The sequence below is a fragment of the Amphiura filiformis genome, chromosome 16 (assembly GCF_039555335.1).
Source record: "Amphiura filiformis chromosome 16, Afil_fr2py, whole genome shotgun sequence".
In the NCBI taxonomy this organism is placed as follows: Eukaryota; Metazoa; Echinodermata; class Ophiuroidea; order Amphilepidida; family Amphiuridae; genus Amphiura; species Amphiura filiformis.
The window spans coordinates 4,773,523-4,799,710 of NC_092643.1; the positions used below are offsets into that span (position 1 = coordinate 4,773,523).

At 38.2% G+C, this 26,188-nt stretch overlaps 1 protein-coding gene and 1 non-coding gene across 2 annotated transcripts in view; both read left to right on the forward strand.

Annotated features, from left to right (window-relative positions):
- LOC140136459 (uncharacterized) overlaps positions 1-23,790 on the forward strand; it is a 29,774-nt gene extending 5,984 nt beyond the window's left edge. Inside the window, exons 5-18 of the mRNA XM_072158182.1 lie at positions 1,582-1,642; positions 2,887-2,996; positions 3,771-3,970; positions 5,070-5,255; positions 5,840-6,013; positions 6,483-6,638; positions 7,358-7,513; positions 7,858-8,013; positions 8,358-8,513; positions 9,725-9,794; positions 14,455-14,663; positions 15,338-15,401; positions 21,237-21,295; positions 22,045-23,790. Coding sequence (XP_072014283.1) covers positions 1,582-1,642; positions 2,887-2,996; positions 3,771-3,970; positions 5,070-5,255; positions 5,840-6,013; positions 6,483-6,638; positions 7,358-7,513; positions 7,858-8,013; positions 8,358-8,513; positions 9,725-9,794; positions 14,455-14,663; positions 15,338-15,401; positions 21,237-21,295; positions 22,045-22,093 — 1,806 coding nt within the window. The 3' untranslated portion in view covers positions 22,094-23,790. The remainder of the gene's footprint in view (positions 1-1,581; positions 1,643-2,886; positions 2,997-3,770; positions 3,971-5,069; positions 5,256-5,839; positions 6,014-6,482; positions 6,639-7,357; positions 7,514-7,857; positions 8,014-8,357; positions 8,514-9,724; positions 9,795-14,454; positions 14,664-15,337; positions 15,402-21,236; positions 21,296-22,044) is intronic.
- On the forward strand, positions 11,233-11,306 carry Trnat-agu (transfer RNA threonine (anticodon AGU)). The gene has a single exon. It is a non-coding gene; the product is annotated as a tRNA-Thr (tRNA).
- Positions 23,791-26,188: the final 2,398 nt, after the last annotated feature.

A 26,188-nucleotide genomic window follows, 5' to 3' on the forward strand; every position in this document is an offset into this window, starting at 1 on the left:
TTTAGCTTATAAATACACTGTTATTTTACAGGGATGTGAGAGTTCCTCCTCCAGTTGATTACCTCTTTCTTGTTGCCCAAATTTATGTGTTTTCTTTTCTTGTTAGCCCATATTTGGCAATTTTGCCCCAGGTTTACACTATATTTCAACTTTTTTTGGGAGTAATTTTCCATATTTTTGGTCTGTGGCCTCTCACTCAGGAAAAATGCCAGTATTTACATGGGGGTTTTATTGTCGCAAATTTCGCAAGTGGATGTGCAGACTGCGAAAATATAATAATGATTAACACAAAATATAGTTTTTTATATAAAGCTACTTTGCACTTCAAAATCCATGAAATAAACAAGTCACACAATTTCCAAAAATCACAAAATTGCAACAAATTCTGTATGCAAAAATAATAATATATTTTAAGTAGTTTTATTGTTATTGTAAACAAAAATGAGTGCCCACCAAAAATGCCGGCTAATCCAAGGGTACTTAATGCAATAAATATTGTAGACCCTCCCTCGGGTCCATGGATAACGACTGGTACTGTAGATTATATAACATTAAAAATCAACCCAATACATGGACCCTCCCAATCTGTAGGCAATACGCCTTCCAGTTCCCAGTTCTTTGTGGGAATTCACTTTTACCGATCCTGGGTCACACGATCTTTCTATATACCACGTCCATGTTCTCACTGCATTAACGTTTGTGTAAGCGACTAAAATAACAGTATGGTATCCGACCAATCAATGCAGCTTGGCAGCGCAGGGATATTTGAAGAGGCTTCCCTAGATAAATAATGTGCAAACATTTGCAAACCGCACACGGCAATATACGCAATATGGACAATAGGCCAAAGTCCGAGTCGAGTGGTTGCCTTTTATATTGCGCGTATGGGTTTATCAGACGCATGCCAGTTGAGCTCAATACCTCTCAGTTGTTGACAAGTGTCCCATCCCAATCTTGCGTCACATCCCGCGGCATAGCTTTGCGCTACCATATTTGAATTGAAACTGGGGCAGGGCTTTCGTAATTGACATCGGAATCACCGGGCTTCGTTGAACGATTATTTGGAAGGGAGATCTCAAACAGATTGGTTCAGTCGAGGAAACGGCGCTCACTGGACTTTCGCGTTCACTAATAATACGAGTATATTTCTATATTGCTGCATGGTTTGACTGTGTGTGTAATCAGTGGCGTCGATTTGTGGATGAAGAGGAATGGGTTTTTGGTTTTGAGAAAACTAAAGGTGGGGGGGGGGTTACAGGACTTTGGCATTTTTTTCATAGGGCATTATGTAATATTTATTGTTGCATTATCCAGAGATGCAACTGAACCGAGACTGTGGGTCAGTCTATAAATACTGCAGTGCTAATGTGCAGTGCTCAGGATCCTGTACATAATTAGGCATGATTTAGAAGGGTTTAGAAATGCCTAGAAAAGGAGCTGGTATTTGTTAGAGTCTAATGAAGCTTTATAAATAAAACTAGTGTCACTACAAAGTAACAAAACCAGATGTGGGTTAAATGAACATGAATGTTTAGTAATGTAATCAGTAATATTAACCTTCTGTTTTTGTTGTTGTAACAGGGCCTGAGTGTTGCCGCGCAAAAGAAATTACGTTTTGTACCAACCCTGGTCTATATTGATGGTAAGTGTGTTATGATTAAAAATATAGTATTGTGGGGATTGTGTTATTCTTTTCTGATTGGTTTTTACAGATTCTAAGTGTTTGTACAATAATGTGGTGTGCATTGAGTGGTGTGTGTACCGTATTTCTTCGAATAGTCGCCCCCCTCAAATAAATGCCCCCACCACTTTTTTCAACCAAGATGCTTCAAAACTGCCGATATTTCCATGCTATCTTGTGTAGTAAGCTTACCAAGTTGCTCACATGGTCGATAATAGCAGCAATAAAATAATTGCGAAAATCTGCATCGGAAACCTAGAAGTGAACCCAAAGTCAGTGTTTCTAGTTCATAGTTCGTCATTTTAGCTGGACTTTAAAGCTTACCTAATGATTTTAACGGGAATTGTTGTGCTAAAAATAACCGCTAATAAATGCCCCCGTTTGGAAAATGCAACATTCCCGGGGGCGTTTATTCGAGGAAATACAGTATTCTGTTGCCGCTGTGCTGGGTCAAGCTAGTTTATCTCATTTCTGGATGTGTGAAGCTTATTGTATCAAAGGTGATGTAAACATTATTTTGATAAAACATGAAATTAAAAAACAAAAATCTTCTGTGATTTTGTGGTGCATGGATCAACATGACACACTGGATAAGGTATTTGCCTTTGGTGCAAGAGGTCTGTGGTTAAAATTCCAGCAGGACCAAAAACATTTCACTCTCCCCATTGCACAGCTGGTAAGGGGGGGGGCAGATGGACCATGATAAAAGACCTCATTACAGTCCGTTTCAATCAGGGTAATAAGCCTGATTGCTGGCTACACTTGCCTGTCCTGTAAAAAAAAATGCCCCACATGGCAACTCCCTTCACCAGGTCACTTGTGCCTGGCCGAAGTTTTGTCAGCGTTATCCCCTAAATTTCAGCTGTTAATGCCTGCATTTAAACTGACAAGGTATGTTTGTCACTGACTGTTGTGCCATTGACTGCTGTGACCCAGAACAGGACAATCTACAATAAACCTGTGCAGTCAAAGATCAGCTTCCCAAGTTTCTCAAAATAGGACAGTTAGGAGTAAATATTCTTTTTCCAGGAGAAATTCAAGCTAGCTCAATTTTCCATGAAAGTAGACCAATGTGCTCAAACTTGTTCCCTCATAAAACAGAGTCTAGCACTCTTTACATACCTATTGAACTTATTTGACTGCTATGCTAACCTGGGTTATCTTAATGTTAAAATCTGTCATGTTTCTTCATTTTAAATTTACAGAAGGTGTAGTGACTGGTCAAAGCAGAACTGAGAGAACAACCAATCAAAAGACAGTATGCAAATATTTTGATGAATCGGGATTTCCTTGGCATACATCAGCTTTAGAGGAGGTAAATTAAAATTGAATTGACAGATAATATGCAAGTTAAGGGGTGCATGTCGGGTATGTCAATAGGGTGTATGTCATGGATTTATAGTTGGATTTTGCTACAAAAAAAGATATAACTGATAAAAATATGTTATGCAATAACGTTTCACACCATGTTGACAGCTCTATCAATACATAAAATCTAAGTAAAACATTTTTCAACTCGCAGAGTTTTCAGGTCACTGAGAACAAATATGTGCTTTTCACTGATACCAGAATCTCCATTTTGATGAGAAACGGTAGTGATGAGGTTGATGATTGGACCATCCTTAGTAATGGCTGACTTGAATTAAGAACATGTTTTCAAAGAGAGAAGTCAATTTCAATTGCGACATCAAATTTAGATTGTGATAAGGATCAGCATAAATTATTTGTTGATGGGGCGTTTACTCGGTAGTCGACTTCAAAACAAATTGTGATCATGCTTCAAATAACCATTATGAAGTCAACTTCTAATTGCGTGTTCCTATACTGCAAAAGTCAAGTTTGAATCGACAAAAGTTGCTCCGGGTCATCATTAGAAGTCAACTTCTGAAGTCAAGTTCAAAATGTGTTGACCCTGTATACACACAAATGAAGCTTCAGGCTCTGTGTAAATGAGGCCTAACATTTTTCAGAAGTTGCCTCGCAATCTGTATATCTTGATTGGGGAAATAAATTTCCTTTGAAGTTTATTGTGAACTGTTTTTATTCAGTTATTTTATCTATTACAATTAAATTCTTGATGGTTTAACAGGTAGTGGATGGGTCAAACACTTCAAATATTTCACCTGTACGTAGTTGTCATGACGATGGTTGCAAGCAATCCCATGATGCAGTAGCTGACAGATTAGATGGCCTTAGAATTGAGGAGGATGACAAAGTGAAGAGGTTGGAAGAGTTGCTAGCACAGACCAAATCACTGACAGCTAAACAAGACTTAGTGCAGAAGCTCAGGTAAAATTTGAGGAAAAATTAAACAATAACAGGTATCTGATTAGGGTTGACATAAAATATGATTTTATCTTTCCTGTGGCAGTTTTGCTGCTATTGCTATATTGCACACTGGACTGAACCTACAATCAACGAAAAAGGTCCTTGGAACGCTTGGCACACTCTGTCGAAATTCTGTGCAGAATTTCTTATGTTCATGGAAATGACCAATATTGTGTTTGGGAAGAAACATGACATCTACAACAATGATTTACCCTTCCCCTCTCCCCATCAAGCAATGTTGAAACACATTGGGGAACCGCTGAAGACATTGGCATTTCTCAACATTGCACGGGGAGAGGGGTGACAGTTTTCCTCGTTATTTACACGCATAGCGTTCCAAGACTTTTTTTTCGTTGATTGTAGTTCTTTTTACGCAAAATCAGAAAGAGCACCCAAACAACACTGATGGAATTCGGGAAGAGGTTCATTTGGATAGTTCAATGTTCAATTAGTAGCTAAGTTCTATAAAGCATTCCTAATTTTTCCTAATCATGAGTGATGACTTGATCCAGCAACACTGGTGGTGTTTCTAGAAGATGTAGTGATTAGGAAACCAGACAAGAAGGTTTCGAAACATCGAGTCTCCATGAAATGTGAGTACTTTGTACATGGATATGCTTTTATAGAACTTAGCTACTAATTGAAGGAATTCACTGAATACTATAGCTGAAAAGAGATACATACCTTATTTTGTCAAATAAACACCCCCGGGGGCGTTACATTTTCCAAACAGGGGGTTATTTAAGGTCAATTTTAGAACGATAATTCCCGTTAAAATCATTAGGTAAACTTAAAACTCACGCTAAAATGACAAACTATGAGCTAGAAACACTGATTTCTGGTTCAATTCCTGGTTTCCAATCCAGATTTTCGCCAAAAAGTGACGCTATTATGGACCATGTGTTCAACTTGGTAAGCTTACTACACAAGATATAGGAAATATCGGCATTTTGAAACATCTTGGTTGAAAAAAAGTGGTGGGGCGTTTATTTGAGGGGGGGGCAACTATTTGACTGAAATACGGTACTTGATATTATTTCCTTTTCTGTTTGTTCCCCAGGCATAAGCTATTACTACACCTAGCCAAACAGTATGACTGCTGTAAGGTAATGTTAGGCAATACAAGTACCAGTTTATCAGCCTCTATACTAGCCAACATAGCACAGGGAAGAGGCGCAGCAGTGCCACTTGATATGGGATTCTCGGATGATCGTCATGGTGATATCTCATTTGTTAGACCAATGAGGTGAGTAAAAGCAATACCAGGGCGTAGCCAGCTTTCTTGGTCAGGGGGGGGGCAAAATAAAATTTTGGGGGCACAGACGAAAAAAATTGCAATTGTATCATACAATACATAGAGACTGTATGTCTTTGAGCTTCCCGAAAAGGGCCTTATTGGGATGATGTGTGTGCGAAGTGCGAAAAAAATGGTATTTTACACTATTTTCGCCCATTATCCGGCTAAAAAGGGCCTTATTGTTACAATGTGTGCGCGTAGCGCGGAAAAATTTTGCATTTTACACTATTTTGGCCTGAATTTTGCTAGAAAAGGGGCTCCTTGCCCTTTTTCTTTTCCTTTGCCCTCCTGATTTTCTCTTTCATTTTTTGTCAGAGGGGCCCTTTTTCTTTCATTTTTTTGTCGGGGCACTCTGCCCCCGCTAAACGCTTACTGAGCAATACTACGTCCAAAAGCAGTTTGTCTGGAGTGGCCTATAATCCAACGTGCTTTTGGGCAACCGTATTTGGTCCCCCTTTATTTAAATATTAAATTGTCCCATTGTTCTGGATTTTTAATAATTCCATATTTTCATCAACATTTCTTCATTAAAGGGAACTTACCAATAGAGAAGTTGCTTTGTACAATAGACTATGTGATGTAGAGAGCACATTTATACCAAACTTATCTACCATGGCTGGGGAATACTCCAGTATTAGCACACTCACTGAATCCTTTATCAATGGTCTACAGGCAGATTTCCCATCTACAGTTAGTACTGTATTCAGGTAAGTGTGTTATTAGTTTTAGTATCTACCATGGCTGGGGACTACTCCAGTATTAGCACACTCACTGTATCCTTTATCAATGGTCTACAGGCAGATTTCCCATCTACAGTTAGTACTGTGTTCAGGTTAGTGTGTTATTAGTTTTAGTATCTACCATGGCTGGGGACTACTCCAGTATTAGCACACTCACTGAATCCTTTATCAATGGTCTACAGGCAGATTTCCCATCTACAGTTAGTACTGTATTCAGGTAAGTGTGTTATTAGTTTTAGTATCTACCATGGCTGGGGAATACTTCAGTATTAGCACACTCACTGAATCCTTTATCAATGGTCTACAGGCAGATTTCCCATCCACAGTCAGTACTGTATTCAGGTAAGTGTGTTATTAGTTTTAGTATCTACCATGGCTGGGGACTACTCCAGTATTAGCACACTCACTGAATCCTTTATCAATGGTCTACAGGCAGATTTCCCATCCACAGTCAGTACTGTGTTCAGGTAAGTGTGTTATTAGTTTTAGTATCTACCATGGCTGGGGACTACTCCAGTATTAGCACACTCACTGAATCCTTTATCAATGGTCTACAGGCAGATTTCCCATCTACAGTCAGTACTGTGTTCAGGTAAGTGTGTTATTAGTTTTAGTATCTACCATGGCTGGGGACTACTCTAGTATTAACACACTCACTGAATCCTTTATCAATGGTCTACAGGCAGATTTCCCATCCACAGTCAGTACTGTATTCAGGTGAGTGTGTTATTAGTTTTAGTATCTACCATGGCTGGGGACTACTCTAGTATTAACACACTCACTGAATCCTTTATCAATGGTCTACAGGCAGATTTCCCATCCACAGTCAGTACTGTATTCAGGTGAGTGTGTTATTAGTTTTAGTATCTACCATGGCTGGGGAATACTCCAGTATTAGCACACTCACTGAATCCTTTATCAATGGTCTACAGGCATATTTCCCATCTACAGTTAGTACTGTATTCAGGTGAGTGTGTTATTAGTTTTAGTATCTACCATGGCTGGGGACTACTCCAGTATTAGCACACTCACTGAATCCTTTATCAATGGTCTACAGGCAGATTTCCCATCTACAGTCAGTACTGTATTCAGGTGAGTGTGTTATTAGTTTTAGTATCTACCATGGCTGGGGAATACTCCAGTATTAGCACACTCACTGAATCCTTTATCAATGGTCTACAGGCAGATTTCCCATCTACAGTTAGTACTGTATTCAGGTGAGTGTGTTATTAGTTTTAGTATCTACCATGGCTGGGGAATACTTCAGTATTAGCACACTCACTGAATCCTTTATCAATGGTCTACAGGCAGATTTCCCATCCACAGTCAGTACTGTATTCAGGTGAGTGTGTTATTAGTTTTAGTATCTACCATGGCTGGGGAATACTCCAGTATTAGCACACTCACTGAATCCTTTATCAATGGTCTACAGGCAGATTTCCCATCTACAGTCAGTACTGTGTTCAGGTAAGTGTGTTATTAGTTTTAGTATCTACCATGGCTGGGGAATACTCCAGTATTAGCACACTCACTGAATCCTTTATCATTGGTCTACAGGCAGATTTCCCATCCACAGTCAGTACTGTGTTGGGGTGAGTGTGTTATTAGTTTTAGTATCTACCATGGCTGGGGAATACTCCAGTATTAATACACTCACTGAATCCTTTATCAATGGTCTACAGGCAGATTTCCCATCCACAGTCAGTACTGTATTCAGGTTAGTGTGTTATTAGTTTTAGTATCTACCATGGCTGGGGAATACTCCAGTATTAATACACTCACTGAATCCTTTATCAATGGTCTACAGGCAGATTTCCCATCCACAGTCAGTACTGTATTCAGGTGAGTGTGTTATTAGTTTTAGTATCTACCATGGCTGGGGACTACTCCAGTATTAATACACTCACTGAATCCTTTATCAATGGTCTACAGGCAGATTTCCCATCCACAGTCAGTACTGTATTCAGGTAAGTGTGTTATTAGTTTTAGTATCTACCATGGCTGGGGAATACTCCAGTATTAACACACTCACTGAATCCTTTATCAATGGTCTACAGGCAGATTTCCCATCCACAGTCAGTACTGTATTCAGGTAAGTGTGTTATTAGTTTTAGTATCTACCATGGCTGGGGAATACTCCAATATTAACACACTCACTGAATCCTTTATCAATGGTCTACAGGCAGATTTCCCATCCACAGTCAGTACTGTATTCAGGTGAGTGTGTTATTAGTTTTAGTATCTACCATGGCTGGGGAATACTCCAGTATTAATACACTCACTGAATCCTTTATCAATGGTCTACAGGCAGATTTCCCATCCACAGTCAGTACTGTATTCAGGTGAGTGTGTTATTAGTTTTAGTATCTACCATGCCTGGGGACTACTCCAGTATTAACACACTCACTGAATCCTTTATCAATGGTCTACAGGCAGATTTCCCATCCACAGTCAGTACTGTGTTCAGGTGAGCAGGCTATAAGTTTTAGTACAAAGGTATAACCAAGGATTCCGGAGTAATAATATAATAAACGATAAGCAACTTGTTCAAATGAAGTCAGTCACACATACTCACTGCGCAGTGTGGTATGTCTTGTGTAAGAGATTGACTTGTGTAAGAGGTAATGCATATTTTGTCATTAATTGTGAAAGCCATTCAGATTGCCGGTAAAGTGACTTCAATTTTTGTATCTGTAGGGGATTGATGACAAGTTTCACAGTTCTGGTATAACATACCATGTTTTTGCCTGTTGAAAACTTAGTTTAAATTGGTGGATACGTTTTTATAGCCATTTTTGCAGACTACTTCAGCACATTCCTTAAAATTCCATGATAAGGACAGAAATGGATAGTGGAAATTCAGGACTCCTCTTTGTTCAGCTATGGATGAAAATTTGATGATGTTTTGCTTTGGAACTATTTACATCTAGGCATAGATTGAATGCCTCATGGTGTGAAGCACTGATTATATTGAAGGAGCACCACAAGTGCTTATTTATATAAAATTGGACACAGAATTGTTTTTGTTTGTTTGACCCAAGTACATCCAAATCTTACTCCATGGCTGATGGGGGTATTAATGCACAGCATAGTGTAAAGAAGTCACAATTCTCCTTTATCTATTTTCTGCGATGATGATAGAGAACTTTAAGGTGGTACTACACCCCCTGATAAATTTTGTGACTAATTTTACATTTTTCTCAAAAAATAACTGCACACTGGTAACAAAAGTTATATATATTATATAGGGGCAAGGAATCCAATTACTTCACTGAAATTTCAGTGATTCAAGACAAGTGGTTCATTATACATGTTACGAAATGAGGTACATTCTAGCTGTACCTCTTTTCTTATCCTAAATAACGTGCCGCTTGTCTCGAGTCACTGAAATTCCAGTGTAGTAACTGGATTCCTTGCCCCTATAATATACATAACTTTTGTTACCAGTGTGTTGTTATTTTTTGAGAAAAATGCAAAAATTGTCACAAATTTATCAAGGGTGTAGTACCACTTTAAATTAACTCATATTTTAGTAGGTGTCAGAAATCATGTAGAATAGGCACATAATTAGCATAAAATTCACCATGTGATTTGTGGATATTTGTCTGTGATTTGTGGATATTTTTCAAGTATAGTTTAATATTAACATGTACATGTTTTACCATATTCTTTGTACAGGACTGGGGAGAAGTTGACAGTAGCCAGTGATTCAGGGAGTACTACTCAAGAGAAATGTGCAATGTGTGCTGTAAGTTGAAATGTTCAATTTATTTTATTATGAATACTCAGGAAGCAGGCACTATACAGGAATTATTACCTTTTTTTCAGCAGATGGATATAATGTTCAAGCTAAAGACTTCACACAAAAAGTATTAATGCAGCTGTTACAGATATGTCTATAGCTTTAGAACTAACTATTAATGGTACGTTTTTTTTCTTGAAAAATACTGCTGCGTTGTTAATATTGATATAAAATTGGATCGATTAAGCCCATATTTATTGGTCGAGCTATGAGTTTTAAAATATTGGACGAGACGTAGTAGAGTCCAGTAGCGAGACCAATAAATATTGGATGTAAAGCATCAAATTTGATCATTATTATGTTTTGGATATAATATTTTCACACACTGGGATTCATCAAAACATAGCCCAATATTTATTGATCTCGCTATGAGTTTAAAAATATTGGACTCTACTACGTCTCATCCAATACGTCTCATCCAATATTTTTAAACTCCTAGCTCGACCAATAAATATGGGCTCAATCCAATTTTATATCAAAATTGGGCTGTTTTGTTAGTTTATTAGAGGTCAAGTTGTAAATTGCCCCGATTTGACTGAAAACTAAGTATGAAAATTATTATACTTAGTTCTATGGGTTAAATTTGTTCATCCTATTAAGGGATCTGGAATGAGCGTTTTGACAGTATTTTTTGTGGGACATGAGAGCACATCAGACATATCATCAGACGAAGAATGTCTTTATGATATCAAATTATTTTCATTTTTGAAATTCGCAATTTAATACACATTTTATGGCAAATCATTAAAAATTGATATTTTTGATATTTAACAGTACTTGAAGTAAATTTTATAAATCTAATGACATATTCTTAAAAGTGTATGTAGCTGGGAGGAAAAGCCGACAATCAATTGAAAATTTTGACCTTTCATATTGAAGATATGGATTTTTTTCCCAAAAAGACCTATAGTGTTTTGGGAAAAAATCCATATCTTTAATACGAAAGGTCAAAATTTTCAATTGATCGGCGGCTTTTCATCCCACCTACATACACTTTAAGTACATATCATCAGGTTTATAAATTTTACTTCGAGTACTGTTAAATATAAAAAATATCAATTTTTAATGATTTGCCATAAAATGTGTATTACATTGCGAATTTCAAAAAATCAAAATTATTTGATATCAGAAGTGCATTCTTCAAGTTCGTATTCAGAATGCAATTTGATAGGTCTGATGTGCTCTAATGTCCCACAATAAATACTGGCCAAACGCTCATACCCCACCCCTTAACCCAGAGAACTAAGTATAATAATTTTCATACTTATGTGACTTCGTGTATTTGTTATAAATATGCAGTTCTGATGCCTTCCGCTAGGAATGTCACGAACACCATTCGAACCTAATACCTATAGATTTATTATCTTCTGCTCTTCTCCATTGTGCCTCTATAGCTCAGTTGGTTAGAGCGTCGTGCTAGTAATACGAAGGTCGCCGGTTCGAATCCGGTCGGATGCACTGGTGATTTTTTTTTCAACATTTATGTGCACTGGTCTACTTTGGGGAAAGATTAAATTTGTTCAGATTATGATGCAGATGGAATAAACAAATTTATGAAGAATGAATCCTATGCTTAAATTGAGAGAGACTCATGGATTTATAATTACATTTAATATCAGCAGAAAGACTGTTCCAAATTTTGGCAGCACATGAATTAAAAGTCCTTTTCCCTGCATTTATATTCCATGACACTTCATTGAAGATTTATAAACATGATTTAGTGTCTGCTAGTTAGCACTGTGACATTTGATCAATATGCTTTCTAGGGAATAGATTGAGAATGAACTGGATTAGTTTATTCTAACTTCTAAGTGACTTGTAATTTGTGTTTTGATTTGGAAGAAATTCCTGTAATCGATCTATTAGAAGTACAGCAATAGTTGAAATGATGCTGAAGCAGAGCTGAACTTTTTTTTGCAAATAGTTTGGATGAGATAGCTAGCATGCCTAGTGTACCTATATATTCACATGTTAGACAGCCAACAACTTTGTGGACAATGCAGTTGGAACATAATAGTAATGATATTGAAAACTTGGCCTTACATGCATAATTGTCCACCAAGAAAGATGCTCATGGCGTAGCAACAAAACGATCCAAGTCATTTAATTTTAAGAAGTTTGAAGACATTCAGTCACAAATTTCATAAATACACGATTCAAGTTTATATAACACAGAGTTTGCTTCAGTTTGCTTTAAATATAAATTTCGAGTCATCAGCATAGAAATGGTAAATATGATTGTATTTACAGATGTTTCCAAGTGAACTAGTATAAATAGAAGAACAAAACTGGTCCGAGGACGCTTCCTGTAGCAGGCTGAACATGAGGTTAACTGGTACAGATATGTCATAAATTTGTACACTTTGTGTTCTGTATGTTAAATACTTGTTCAACATAAAACATTTCAAAACACAGTATCATCAAATCCAAGATATTAAAGATGATTTATTAATACGCAGAGCCACAGTGTCAAATACAGCAGATAAAAAAGGATGACCGAGAGAATGCCATTTTGGACTCTAATCCACCCTATGTATTGCTGTTCTTATTGTGGGAAAGTTTCCCTGTTATCATCCACAGTGATTTCAATTAGGCTTTGGTTTTCTACTGTCTTGATAGAGATGTTGTCCACCAAATAATGTGCTCACAAATCTGAGAATCGATGGTGTTGGTATGGAACTATATACATGTAGGAAGAGTACTTTTACTGGTCCAATCTAGCATGAACTCTGTCTGTACTGGTAGAGAAGAAGTGATTTCTATTTATCACAACCAAAAGATCAGGCAAAAACCCAATAGTGCCCAAGGCAGCACTAAATTAAAGGGTGGCATATAATTACACCAAACAAGATCATAAAAGGAACAAACAGCTGACTAGCCCAACCAGAATCGTGGTTGAGATTGGGGGTATCATAACTACTAAGGGCACAGAAGATGATGTTGCTTTTAATATTGCAACAAATGTAGGAAATGCATTTGGCACAATCCGGTCTCTGTTATCTGCATCCTGATATCCATCATCATTTAGTACTATTTGGATGAAGTGTAGACATAATGGGCGATCCCTTCTAGTAAACTCAGCAAAGAATTCAAACATTTTTGTGGCTGTTTCTGTTGAACTCAGGTCATGAGGTATATTTGGAAATGCTATTGTTTTGAACTGTTGCTTCTCAGCCAGTCGAAGAGCATCAGCAATTGTCGCTCGAAATTTGATTTGATTCTCATTCACCAGTAGGTGCAGAATGTGCTGTGGATGTAGCAAGTTCCCTGCCCCAGTTAACACAACTCCTTTTGCTACATTCCTCCCTCCTTGAGCTTTAGCATTTTGGTATTCCGCTTCTACACCATCTCCAGCTGCCTGCAATAATCTCAATGAATCACCCTCTGCAATGTCTGTGTCTGATGACCTGAAGACAACAGCAACATCAGTATTTTGTTTAGTAATATCACCTTCCAGAATCTGAATGTGCACATGTTGACTTGATCCTTCCTGTATTGGTATATATGCATCAAAACTTTTGGTTCGCCTTGAGTTTGTGATGTCTGTGCTGACGGTTGCCATTTTGTTTTTATGCCACTGCCTTATTATCATGTTGGGATTTCCCACTTATTATTTATAACTCCATGGTTCGACCTTTGAACAATAATTTATTATTCAAGGTTAGTTATGCCTGTAAATTTTGCACATGTAATTTTTCATGCTTTTCTGATTTTGAACTGCTTGCATTTTTGAGACTACAAATAGTCCTATGCATAGAAGAACAGAGTTACATGGTTTTATTTTCATGGTAGCTGTGTTGAGAGCCAAGAGTGTCAAACTTCTACTCATGGTAAAAATTAATGTTCCACGAAAATGTCCACTTTCAACAGTACAGTCACAGATATTGGAACACAATACATAGCTACACATTGTTGTTCAGTGACCATGCTTACTTATTATGTAGACATTATTGATAATTTCTTTTCATACTAGACAAGGCACTGTATGTCATTATTTGTGCAAACAATTTTCCCACAAATTTAATTTTGTGGGAAAGTGCTTGCACAGGTTCAGTGCTATATTTATGGAATATTGCCGTTTCTAATATAATTCCAGTATTACATGTATGTTTATATTTCCATCTGTTGTAGTGTTGATTTTTATAATTCACAAAAATTAAGCCACCACAAAAAATATCAGCTTCTCTACAGCAAATGTACAGACATTTGTAGAGTTACATCTGTGGAGTTAGTGAATAATGGTTGGAGTTATTTGTGGAGTTCAGTGAATGAGTTATCTGAGATTTAGACTCAAAATTGAACTTAATTATTCCAGCTTAAAAAGACAGAAAACTTTCCTAACAGTTATTAATAGTATTTCATCATATTTGGTTAAGATTAAAAATAGCAAAAATTAAATTTGATGGAAATCATACATTATGGCTTTCCTAACAGTTATTAATAGTATTTCATCATTTTTGGTTAAGATTAAAAATAACAAAAATTAAATTTGATGGAAATCATACATTATGGCTTTAATGAAGCAATCAAATGGTACAGCAATCATGCAAGTAAACAAGTAGCAAGCAAATAGTCTTCCTAATAATTTTTCATACTATTAATACAGGCCCAGCTTGACACTGTTGCCACAGCCTCGTCAGCTCTCAGTGCAACTCTAATGTCCATGAAGCTAACAGAAGTCACAGGGAACCTACCAAATTCATCAGGGTCAGCTACACCAGTGGGTTCAGGGTGTGCTAGCCGCTCCAATACATCAACGGAGTGCTGTGGACAAGGTGATGGCAGCTGTAGGAGCAGTAGCAGCAAGAAAGATTTGTAAGCCAATAAATCTAGATTTTCTTTCTTAATTTAAAATTGACCCGTTATAATTAAAGGTACCTTAGTACCATAATGATGTCTGTTAGGGCCGGCCAAACACCATCAGAAATTGTGTGATGATACACCATCAGAAATTGTATGTGAAAGATAGAGAAATGGATAATTGGCTTGTGGTCCATAATATTGTTAAGAATTGCATGTGATTTTTATCTTGCCTACACTTTAATTTGTACACCTGTTTGGTTACAGTTTGAAAAGATGACATTTTGTCCCAGAAATATTATTGATAAGAACAGTCTTCAAATCCAGTCATTTTCAAACATGTATGTTAGTATGCAGTAGCTCGTTTATAATATAAGCCCCAGCTTGTGCAGTTTTGAAGGGTTCATGGTGGTTATGGGCAGTGAGCATGCTGAAGAGGCATTGTGTGCTCATGGGTCGTGGGTGCAGCATGGGGCAAAAAAGATAGGGTCCACTGCAGGAGGGGAACTGGGAATTGCTGTGGTCCATGGCATGGTTGCTAGTGGTCAGTTATGTGTTACCTGCCTGCTGAAGGGGAAGCTCCCAGCCTGTAAGGTTTTGAAGGGCTTATTGCAGTTAGGATTAGTGCACTTATTACAAGACCATTATATTGAAAGATTGTATCTTCTTTGCTTATTTGTTTATACCAGGCTTACAAGAGAGCAGATAGAGAGCTGCCTATGCTATGGCTGTCGACTGACTGTCAAAGATGTGGTAAGTTGCACTCTCTAGTGTAGTTAATGCCAGAGTAAACTGTCTGACAAACATGCTTCACATGAATTTGAGAATGTTCAATTGGTAGGACATCCAGGACCATTATCCCCTTTGCACGAGCATAGCAACCATCTCGATGAGGGGGAACTGCCCATACCCACAAGGCTTTTTTACCCTTGTGTGATGTCAGACTGACCAAGAGAATGAATGAGACAACTCATATGTTGTCATCTACTGTTAACTATACATTTCATAAACAATTCACTGATAGCCTACCCTCTGGTGTTCAACTTCTTTTATTAAATCAAGGAATCACTTCTTTCTTTAGAAAAAAATTGTATTATCTTATTTGTCTCTTAACAAAACTTTGACATTGTTCTTTGAAATTGAGCTTATTCATGAACAACACTAAAATTTGCTTCATTGTTATTCTTGATGTGATTTGGAAATGATGATGCACTTGCTAAGGTAAAATAGCATATTTGTATACATTTCTGTACAAAACCACATGAATCAGATTGACTTTTAACAGTATCATGTATTGATCAATCAGTTATCGACAATGAGGTTGTTTATCAACCTTGGTCATTACTCCAGTAATGAGTCTGTAGTGAACATATTACATCCCCCTTATTTTAAGGATGTTTTCTTTCAACATAGTTTAAAGAAAATATTAACACTTCTTTCTGTTAACTGTTATCCGAATGTTCATTGTTCATGGATAATTATGCAAACATTTGCTGCATTCACTGAGGTCTCAAAAGTCTATTGGCATATTGTAATCTTTGCCACAAAATCAATATGCTTTGAATATAAAAGTTTAGGACATGTCTTTTTTAGTCCATAAAAGTTAAATCAGGTAACTTTGCTAAAAGTCGTTTTTGTAAAGTCTCTAAATGTTAACAACATTTGCCATGTACTTCATGGCTTAACTTTTTAAACTGACTTGCATGTTTTGCAACTTGAAATCAATAAATTGTGATTATTTGATCACTTAAACTGCAGTCTCTGTCTGTTTGTTTCTAAGAGTTCAAGTTCTTGTTGATTTACTGATTTTGGTTAGTTCAAAATTTACTAAAGTGTCTCTTGCATTAACTTTATTGCATGAGTAAATTAAATTACTAACTCAATGAGTTGTTATCGAGAGATTTTCAAGAAAATCATGACATTTCAGTGTCTTTTCACTGATTTAAATATGCTCAGTTTCAATTCAGTGTACTTTCACTGATTTAACAATGTTCCAAATACATTAAATGTCCAAATTTGGCACAAAAATGTAAAGTCAAAATTTGGCTTGATTGTTTCACAGAAATCTTTGAAATACAAATGTGGGCTTTATCAATTTTGGATGCCCTTTTGGAGTAATTATTTCACATAATCAGCCAAATAGGATGGGGATTTTATTTGTCTCCCCGATTTGGTGGTTTTGGTAGTTAGAGTCTGTTCAGTTGCTGGCCCTGTTGTGCTGCTGGCTTTCTTCAGAACTGGCTTGCTGATCTTGTCTTGTGTCTTGGTCTCTGGTGCTTGTTGATGCTGATTCTGTGTCGTTGCTTGTTGCTTGTTGTCTGTCTCTACCTGTTGCTTGTTGCCTGTCGTTGCTTGTTGCCTGTAGCCTGTAGTTGACTGTTGCATGTTGCTTGCCGTTGCCACGCTGTCTTTGTTAGGTGCTGGTGGTTGTTCTGATGTTTTCTTCAGATGTACTCGGTTGCGCCTGTAGATTGCGTGTGGCGTTTCTACCATGTAGGATCTTTCATCCAGTCTTCTGGATACAATGGCTTTAGTCCATGTTTTCTGACCTTGCATGAGGGGTTTCATTCTGACTACGTCACCCTCGTCCAGAGGCTTGAGATCTTTAGCGGACTTGTTGAACTGGGCTACTTGCTTGTCAGTGCGGCGTTGCATATTTACCGCTTCATCAACGATCTTTGGTTTCAAGAGTTCTGCTGATGTGGGAGAAGCGTTCTGGTGCGACGATTCATTAGTCTTTGTGCGGGGCTAGATTTTAGTCCTTGTGTGGGGGTATTGCGATGGTCAAGTACCGCAATGTATGGGTCGGTACCGCTTTGTTGGTTTTGGTTAATATGCGTTTAGCGGTCTTCACTCACGGACTCCGCCTTTCCATTGGCCTGACTGTTGCGGGGCTACTACAAAGATGCTCAAAGTCCCAGGCTTTGGCGAATGCTGCAAACGCGTCCGAAGTATATTGCGGACCGTTGTCGCTAATGACCTCGCGCCGGGCTGCCATATCTTGCAAAGTGGTTCTTGAGTTTCTTGATGACAGTTGCACTGGATGTGTCTGGAAGAAGATCAATTTCCCAGAAGTTACTGAGATAGTCAACAGTCACAAGGAAATCTTTCTTGTTCCATGAGAAGAGATCTGTTCCAACGCGTTCCCAAGGTCTTGATGGGAGTTCATGGGGCATGAGGGTCTCCTTTTGCTGACTGTTCTCATATGTCCTGCAAATGTCACAGGTTGCAATGTAGTGTTTAATTTCACTGGACATGTTGGGCCAAAACAGGGATTCGCGAGCTCTGCGAAGACAACCGTCGGTTCCAAGGTGTGAAGAGTGAATCTTAACTTTCATGTCTTGTCGGAGTTTCTGTGGTATGACGACTTGTCCACCTCTAAATATCAGTCCGTTTTGTACCGCTAACTTTCGTCTCTGTAGCCAAAGTATGGCGTAACTTGCTCGGGTAAGAAGTCTCGCGTTTCTGGCCATCCATTCAGGATCGTCGTTCTGAGGAGTTGCAGGGATTCGTCTTGTTGTGTTTCTTTGCGAATTTGCTCCAGCCGTTAGTCCCGTATTGGCAAGAAGCTGACGATGTTGACTTCTTCAAAGCCATGGCTGTCTTGAGGCGAGTTGTCGATGAATGCTCTTGAGAGAGTGTCTGCTAGGTACATAGTTTTACCTGCTTGATGGACAATGTCATAGTCGTATTTCTGGAGTCTGAGCAGCATACCTTGCAATCTCTTGGGGGCTTTAACCAGCGCTTTCTTCACAATCATCTCTAACGGCTTGTGATCGCTGATTACTTTGGTGTAGCGTCCAAAGGTATACTGATGGAACTTCTCGAAGGAAAATACCACCGCTAACATTTCCTTCTCAATGGTTGCATACCGCGTCTCCGCGTCTATCAGGGCTCTGCTTGCGCACGCGATTGGGCGATCATGTTGGAGTAACACTGATCCTATGCCTTTGTTGCTGGCGTCACACTGTATCACCAATGGCTCACTGGGGTCATAGTACGCTAGTACCGGAGCTGCTGTGATCATCTGCTTGATCTTTGCTAAGGCTTCCTGCTGAGGAAAATCCCAGTGCCATTCTACATCTGGTCTGCTCAATTGTCTCATAGGTTCCAACACGTCTGACAAGCTCGGCATGAAGCGGCTGAGGTAGTTGACAAAGCCGACTAGTCGCTGCACACTCTGTATGTCTGTTGGAGTAGGCATGTTGATGATCGCTGTGACCTTTGCGGGTCAGGTTTGAGTCCTTGACTTGTGACTTGAAATCCTAAAAAGGAATTTCCTTTGCTCTGAAAGATGATTTGTCCTTGTTCAACTTGATGTGCTGCTGTACACATCTCTCTAGTAACTTCTCCAGGTTACTGTCGTGATCTGCAAGTGCGGCTTCTTGGGTTGCTCCATTGCCATAGACTACTATGTCGTCTGCTACGCATAATACACCGCGCAATCCTTCCAGGGCTACATGTAGCGATACTGAAATATCTCTGAAGATGCGCATGTACCGAAAGGGAGCCGTAGCCACTTGTAGCGACCGAAGGGTGTGTTGAAAGTAGTCAACTTGCTTGATTCTTCATCCAGTGTGAGTTGCCAGAACGCTGACGACAAATCTAACTTGGAGAAGATCTTGGCATCGGTTAAGCTAGGCAAGACATCATCTATTGTCGGCAGTTGATAGTGCGCCCTCTTCAATGCTTTGTTTAAGGGTCTAGGGTCTATGCAAATTCTCAAGTCTCCATTCTTTTTCTCAGCCACAACCAGCTGACTCACCCACTGGGTTGGACCTTCTACTGGTTCAATCACTTCCATGTCAACCAGGCGATCCAGCTCGGCTTTAACTTTTGGCTTTATTGCATGGGGTAGGCGTCGTGGGGGTAGAATTGTCGGTTCTACATCAGGGTTGCATTCAAAATGGACTTCACCTGGTATTTGTCCAAGCTCTTTATTGAAGACATCCGCATATTTATCCTCAGGCTGCTTGAGCTTAGGATCTTGTTTCACATGTACTGCTGCTACGCGATTAAAGTTTTCATCATTTACTGTGATCAAGTTCATCGCTTGACATGCTTTGCTACCAAGTAGTGGGGTCAAATCTTCTTTGACGACTTTAAACTCTACTGAGTACTTTTTGTTGTTCTTTGGGTTGCGTATCTTGAGTCGACATGCTGCGTGCGACATCAAAGTTGCTTTATTCCACATCTGCAGCTTAGTGGCTTTCTTAACTAATTTCTTGGGGTCAACGTGCTTCTCGGAGATCAAGTTCACTTTCGCTCCGCAGTCAACTTGAAAAGTTATGCGTTTTTCATCCTCGACTAACATTTCAGCGAAGATATCGTCACTCTTGACCGTGTTTACCGTTACCGTGTCCTCCGGTTGCACATCTACAGCGCCAATGTACTCTGTACTGGTGTCGGTATCGCTGTCATAGTCACCTGTGGGGCGTCTTCCATGACGTTGTGCACTGAACGCTTTTTCTTACACACTATCGCGAAGTGGTCCTTACCACCGCAGGCTCTGCATGTTTTCTTATATGCGGGGCATTCTAGTTTATTTCTTGTGTGCTGTCGGCCGCAGAACTTGCAGTCTAACTTCTGGTTCTGCATGCTTTGTTTCTTGGCCTGCTTGTGTTTGTCCCTATTACCACTACTAGGCTTTGCCAACCTTTGCTTTACTCCGTGAACACTCGCTCCGTGCTCCCCCGGTGTCGTAGTGTATGCTTTCATCTCGGTTTCTGCTGCCTCTGCACTTTTACAGAGATCTATACATGCATTTAAAGTTAGTTCTCGTTTTTGTAACAGTAGCTTTCTTGTGTTGTTGTTGTTGATGCCTACCACTATTCTGTCTCTCAACAGTGTGTCGCTCAAGCAGGTACAGAAATTGCATGTTTTTGCTAGTGTTCTTAATGTTGTCAAGTAAGCCTCAAATGTTTCACCTTGTTCCTGGTTTCGCTTATTAAATACATATCTTTCATATGTCTCGTTGATTTCACCTATTGCGTGCGTGTTGAACTTGGCAATTATTAAGTCTACAGTTTGATTCTCACCTTCAGCAAACTCAAAAGCATTGTAGATTTCAAATGCATCGGGGCCAATTGTGTGTAAAAACAATGCCACTTGATACTGGCGCTTATGTTGCTAACTGTGTTATGACGGCGTAATTTTTCCATCTCAGCCGCCAGGTTTTCCAGTTCTCTAGCGCTCCTTTTTGACTTGCAAATGTTCTGGGGCCTTAATTCCACCAACTGGTCGTGCATGGGCGCTGCATGCTGTTGCTGTTGACCCGCTGGGCGTCACCGGCATTTCCATCTTCTGGGCGGGCATCGTGACTATTTTCACTCTTACACTTTCTGAAACCTTCCTGCTACTGTCCGCTACAATTTGAAACAGTTTTTGGGCGTTTGGTTTCCTAAAAGCGTAAAAATGTCAAATCCACCGCTGTTCACCATGTACAAAACCACATGAATCAGATTGACTTTTAACAGTATCATGTATTGATCAATCAGTTATCGACAATGAGGTTGTTTATCAACCTTGGTCATTACTCCAGTAATGAGTCTGTAGTGAACATATTACAATTTCAACCTTATCTTGCAGCTGGATGTAACTTTACTACCATCTTATATACTGGATCAAGTAGGAAAGCAGACGAGAAGGTAAGATTTGATTTCAATTTAGTGAATATAAAACTTGTGTCATTGTTAATATGCCACCAACCATTTTTACAGATACATACCATATTGACAGCCTTGCCCTCATCTAAATAGAGCTTCTGGTATGAGAAGAAAGCTCATAATAACTTTTCTCATTACCCCAGTAACATTTAACCTCAGAATTGTATCATTTAGATGGTGTGAACAAAAATGTGGTGAATTGTGGTAACCACAACCGGAAGTATGCACTATCCTATGGGGCATTGTTATACACGCTTTTGCTTGTCATTTAAAACCGCTGGAGCAATACAACTCAAAATTTGAAAACAGATTATTTTAACGGAAGACCTTGATGTAAGAATATGAAAAATGTCTGACCATCCACCTTTAAGGGGTGCACCATTTGATTTCCAATGGGGCATGGAAGGGTGTTTTTTTTTAGGGGGGGATCCTCCCACTAGTTAGATGAAAGAAAATGTCCCACTGATGAGTAATAATTTCCGCACCCAACTGTGTATAAAGGTATATTCCAAATTAGGTGGCTAAAAACAAATTCCGCCTGACCCAATCTTCCATGGCAAAAAAAATTATGTGTGGGGGAATATTTTGATATGGAATTGACGGGTCTCATCATGTCCCAGTATTAATTAAGCACTGGAAAGATGGTGTGTGAAACCTATTGTTTATAGGGTGCATTCTGATTTGACTAACATATTGTTATCATTTCTGTATCCTTCTTTGTCTATTTACAGAGCACAGATGAGAGATGAGATACAAGATTTTCTTCTGGAAGATTCATGATGCAGGATTTAGCATTACAAAATAATAATGCACAATGTAGTGATGGTCCAAATGATTCATAATTGTAAAACTATTAATATCTTGCACCCCCAGATTCATTATTACAAAAAGTTTAGTATCATGAAAATTAAAGAGAATAATGAGCTCTTATATAAAGGTAGGAAACTGGTCAACAACACTTCACTTTTTTGAACCGAATATTTTAGAGAAACCATTCTCCGTCATCAGCTGCGTAATGCTGTTGGTAGACTGACTGGTGATTCCCCAGTGTTTCTAGATGTCGACAATGTCCTTTGTGTTGGCGTTTCTAGAAGAGAATTATATAGTCTAGAGAGTACTCGGACCCGTCCCTATTTAGGGTGGCTGGTCTTTTGTTTGCTTGTCAACATCTAGAAACACTGGAGAATCATCAGTCAGTCTACCAACAGCATTACACCGCTGATGACAGAGTTTTTTCTGAAATATTCGGTTCAAAAAGTGAGTGATCTACCTTTGATTCAAGTTTATTCCCAACACGTATAAATCTCTTCATTCGTGAGCTCTTATATGGTTATGAATATTCCAAGTTAACCAGTAGTAGAAAATGGACAAAAATATGAATCAAATTCTGGACTCAGTATATAGGGCCGGTGTCGGCACCGTTTTTTGATGTCGACATATTTCATATCTTGACGTCGACAGAGTGTCGACATACATTTGGGTTCCGAAAAAATATCAGGACTTTTTTTTTTCATGATTTTAGGAATATTTTAAAAAATTTAACCTAAAAATATCTAGAGACACCGGCGGCAATTTCAGCAAATTTCCAAGATCATAGCGAGCATGTAGCAATGAAGTGTACAATTTACACCGAAAAACAAGGCATAATACTGCCAAAAGTATGCCCCCTGAAGGCAAATAACATGAAAAATTGGCGAAATAGTAGGTAAAAGATAAGATTTGGCATTGCATTTTGTTGAAAATACATTGGAAATGGCCAATATTTTGAGTGAAAATGAGCTTGCCTGACGAAGTTTTACTGGGCCATTGCCTTAGCACTATGTCGCCATGGACGAAGTTCTGTCGATATGTTGACATAATTCACTTTGTCGACAGGATTCCGACAGAGGACCTGTCGACACCGGCCTTATCAGTATATCAGACTCTCCTTTTGAAAATTGTCACTGCACAATTTCAAAATGAATCGGATGCAGAACAGACTTGTTTGTAGTTTGTTTTTCATTTTCCATGTATTATAATTTCAATTATGAATATTTTTTTTAGGGTTGAGAACCAGAGGCCTTTAGCTCACAATGGTTTTCATACTGATTCTCAACCTTTGATTTGTACGTTTCCAATTTGATTTGTACGTTTCCACATCAATTTTCAAAATTGAGTTAAAATAAAATCATGAAAACTACAGGGCATATTAGTATGAAACAACTTGTTAATATTGGGCTATTCCAGTTGAAATCCATATACCCTCTATGGAAGTCATGACCTTTATCTTCCACATACGGAGTGCGATTCAAATGGGGTTACCTGAATGGCAACTCCATTTGAAATCTGCACCAGTGTATGAGATTATTAAGATCATGTCTTCCATAGGGGGTGTATGGATTTCAACTGGAATAGCCCAATCTGTGTTCCCAATCCGAACTGATTTAGATTGTGTACTATTTGATGACAAATTAAACCAATTCAAACAAAAGACATAATAACCAATAAGTATGTTGTACTTGTCCGTCATTTATTGAGTGTATAAATTATAACATTATCAATCACCTACTGAGTTGTACAAATTACCCAGCAAATATAACATTGTTTTTATAACATTTCATAAAATTAGTCACGTGTTGAGTTATATAAAGATCATAAAAGCTTTGTAAAACATGTTGCATCAAAAACACGACCAAAACATTGTTCAAATAAAAGTTGCAAACAAATGAACGGTTTTGTTTCATAACCTTTATATAACCCAGCATTTACACATTTTCTGATAACCTTTGTGCACCTATTTGAAAATGTTATGAAAACATCTGTTTGCTCGGTATTATAGGTAACAAAAAAGCAGATAAGAATCTGTCAATCAAAGACTGGAAATGTTCCGTTTAGTTTATTAATTATACCTCTGTCCTCCTGTCACCTGTGGTAGCTCTTTGGACACAAGATTATACTGCATTCAGGGTTGTCACTACACTGATCAGTGCCAGTATAGTAACCAACACTTGGGCTGACCAATGGTCATTTAAGGGCCTTGCCTACCGTCACTAAAACAGTACTCTTTGGCCTTCAAAACAGCTGGAAAATGATCCATGGGAGGATTTCGGATAAATAAACATTTTAGCCGGCACTAAAATCACTATGGTGACAATCCTGTTTACACATTTGATAAATCAGTAGAAAAACTGCCACAGTAGAATCATCTTGATTGACTTAACTGGCATACACAAAAAAGTGTGGGTGAAAAAGAAATTACAAACCTTATGATTATATTTTGCAGGGTATTTTTCCCCCAATCTCTTCTCTGACTGGCATAATTTAACTTTTGGGGGCTACATTTGGGATTTCGTGGGCTAAATACCCATATTTCCTATTTATTTTGAGCAACAAGCCTTAAAATAGTTTCCTTTCTGGGGCTACTTTCTATTCAAAATTGTCGTGGCAATTTCATTTTCAAGGGGTATTTTGGGATTTTCTGGGGGAAATCACCCTCATCTATTTTGAGGCCTGATAGCTACTGTGACCTTCAGTTCTTAATTGTTTAACTACCCTATGTTTGTAACTGCTATAACTTGACTTTTTAAATGTTACAATTTGATAGCATGCATAAAATTACAGGTCTTTTAATATGATGCAAAAATCTGATAATTTACTTACTCAATCAGGTCACACATTTGGTCCACTTATCATAAGATCCACACGATGAGCAGAATTAATGAAGAATTTGCAATTGAGATAGTCAATCAACAACAAACATGTTAGAATTCCAAAACTATTGGTTAAATTAGAAAACAATGATACCTAAAAGGAACTAAATACAGGTATTACATAATTATACAATTATCTATTCATTTCATATGCCCATCAGTTCACTTGTATGAATGAGAGTTATGAATAATTCATGAGCACATATTGCAATATCCCTCTCACTCACCACATGGAACTAGCAGCCATATGGAGTGAAATATCCACTCATTTGATATGCCCATCAGTTCACTTCAACTGAAATGATGTCTATAAGCTGATCGCAGGACATCCCTCGCAGTCAAGTGGAATTATAACTTTGGCTTACCTTAAATAAGTTCAGTATCGAATTGTGCATTTCAATTTAATCTTGCACACCATGCATACACACACAAAATGCATTGATGTCACTACTGTACCTGAGGTGAACCAAAGTATGTGGGTGTACCTATTGAGCAGATACCAAGTCATATTATGTGAAATTTGCCATGGTTTACACACTTGCATGGCTTCTTACAAAGCCAATGCAAGGAGTGCTTGTATTTGGGCTATTACAGTTGAAATCCATACACCCTATGGAAGACATTGCCTTTATCTCTCACACAGGGAGTGTGAATTTTAAATGGAGTCACCCATTTCTGTGATCCCATTTTAAATCTACACCCCCTGTGTGGGCGATTAAGGTCATGTCTTTCATATAGTTTGTGCATGGATTTCAACTGGGATAGCCCATATATTTACATATTTAATTTTGAGGTTACAATTTACAGACACACTTGATTACATAGATTTTCATTATATACATTAACTTGACACATGGTTTCTAAATATGTTGCTAAATAATATAATGTATTAAAGTTCTATAACTATATAACTTTGACATTTAAACTTCACATCTGTTAGTCTATTTACATATATTTTCATATTTCACAATTTCTACTTGGAATTGCTCCAGTTTGAACATTTTTACAAACATTGGATAACATAAACGGTGAAACTTGGAAATTATAAACATGTAATTTGTTCCATGTCTGCACTGAAATGTTCCTTTCCCCACATTAGTTCATCTCCTCAAGAAACCCCTTCTTTTATACTGTATAAGTGGAAATTTTCTCGTTACAAGATGTTATCACGAAAATCACAATGCGC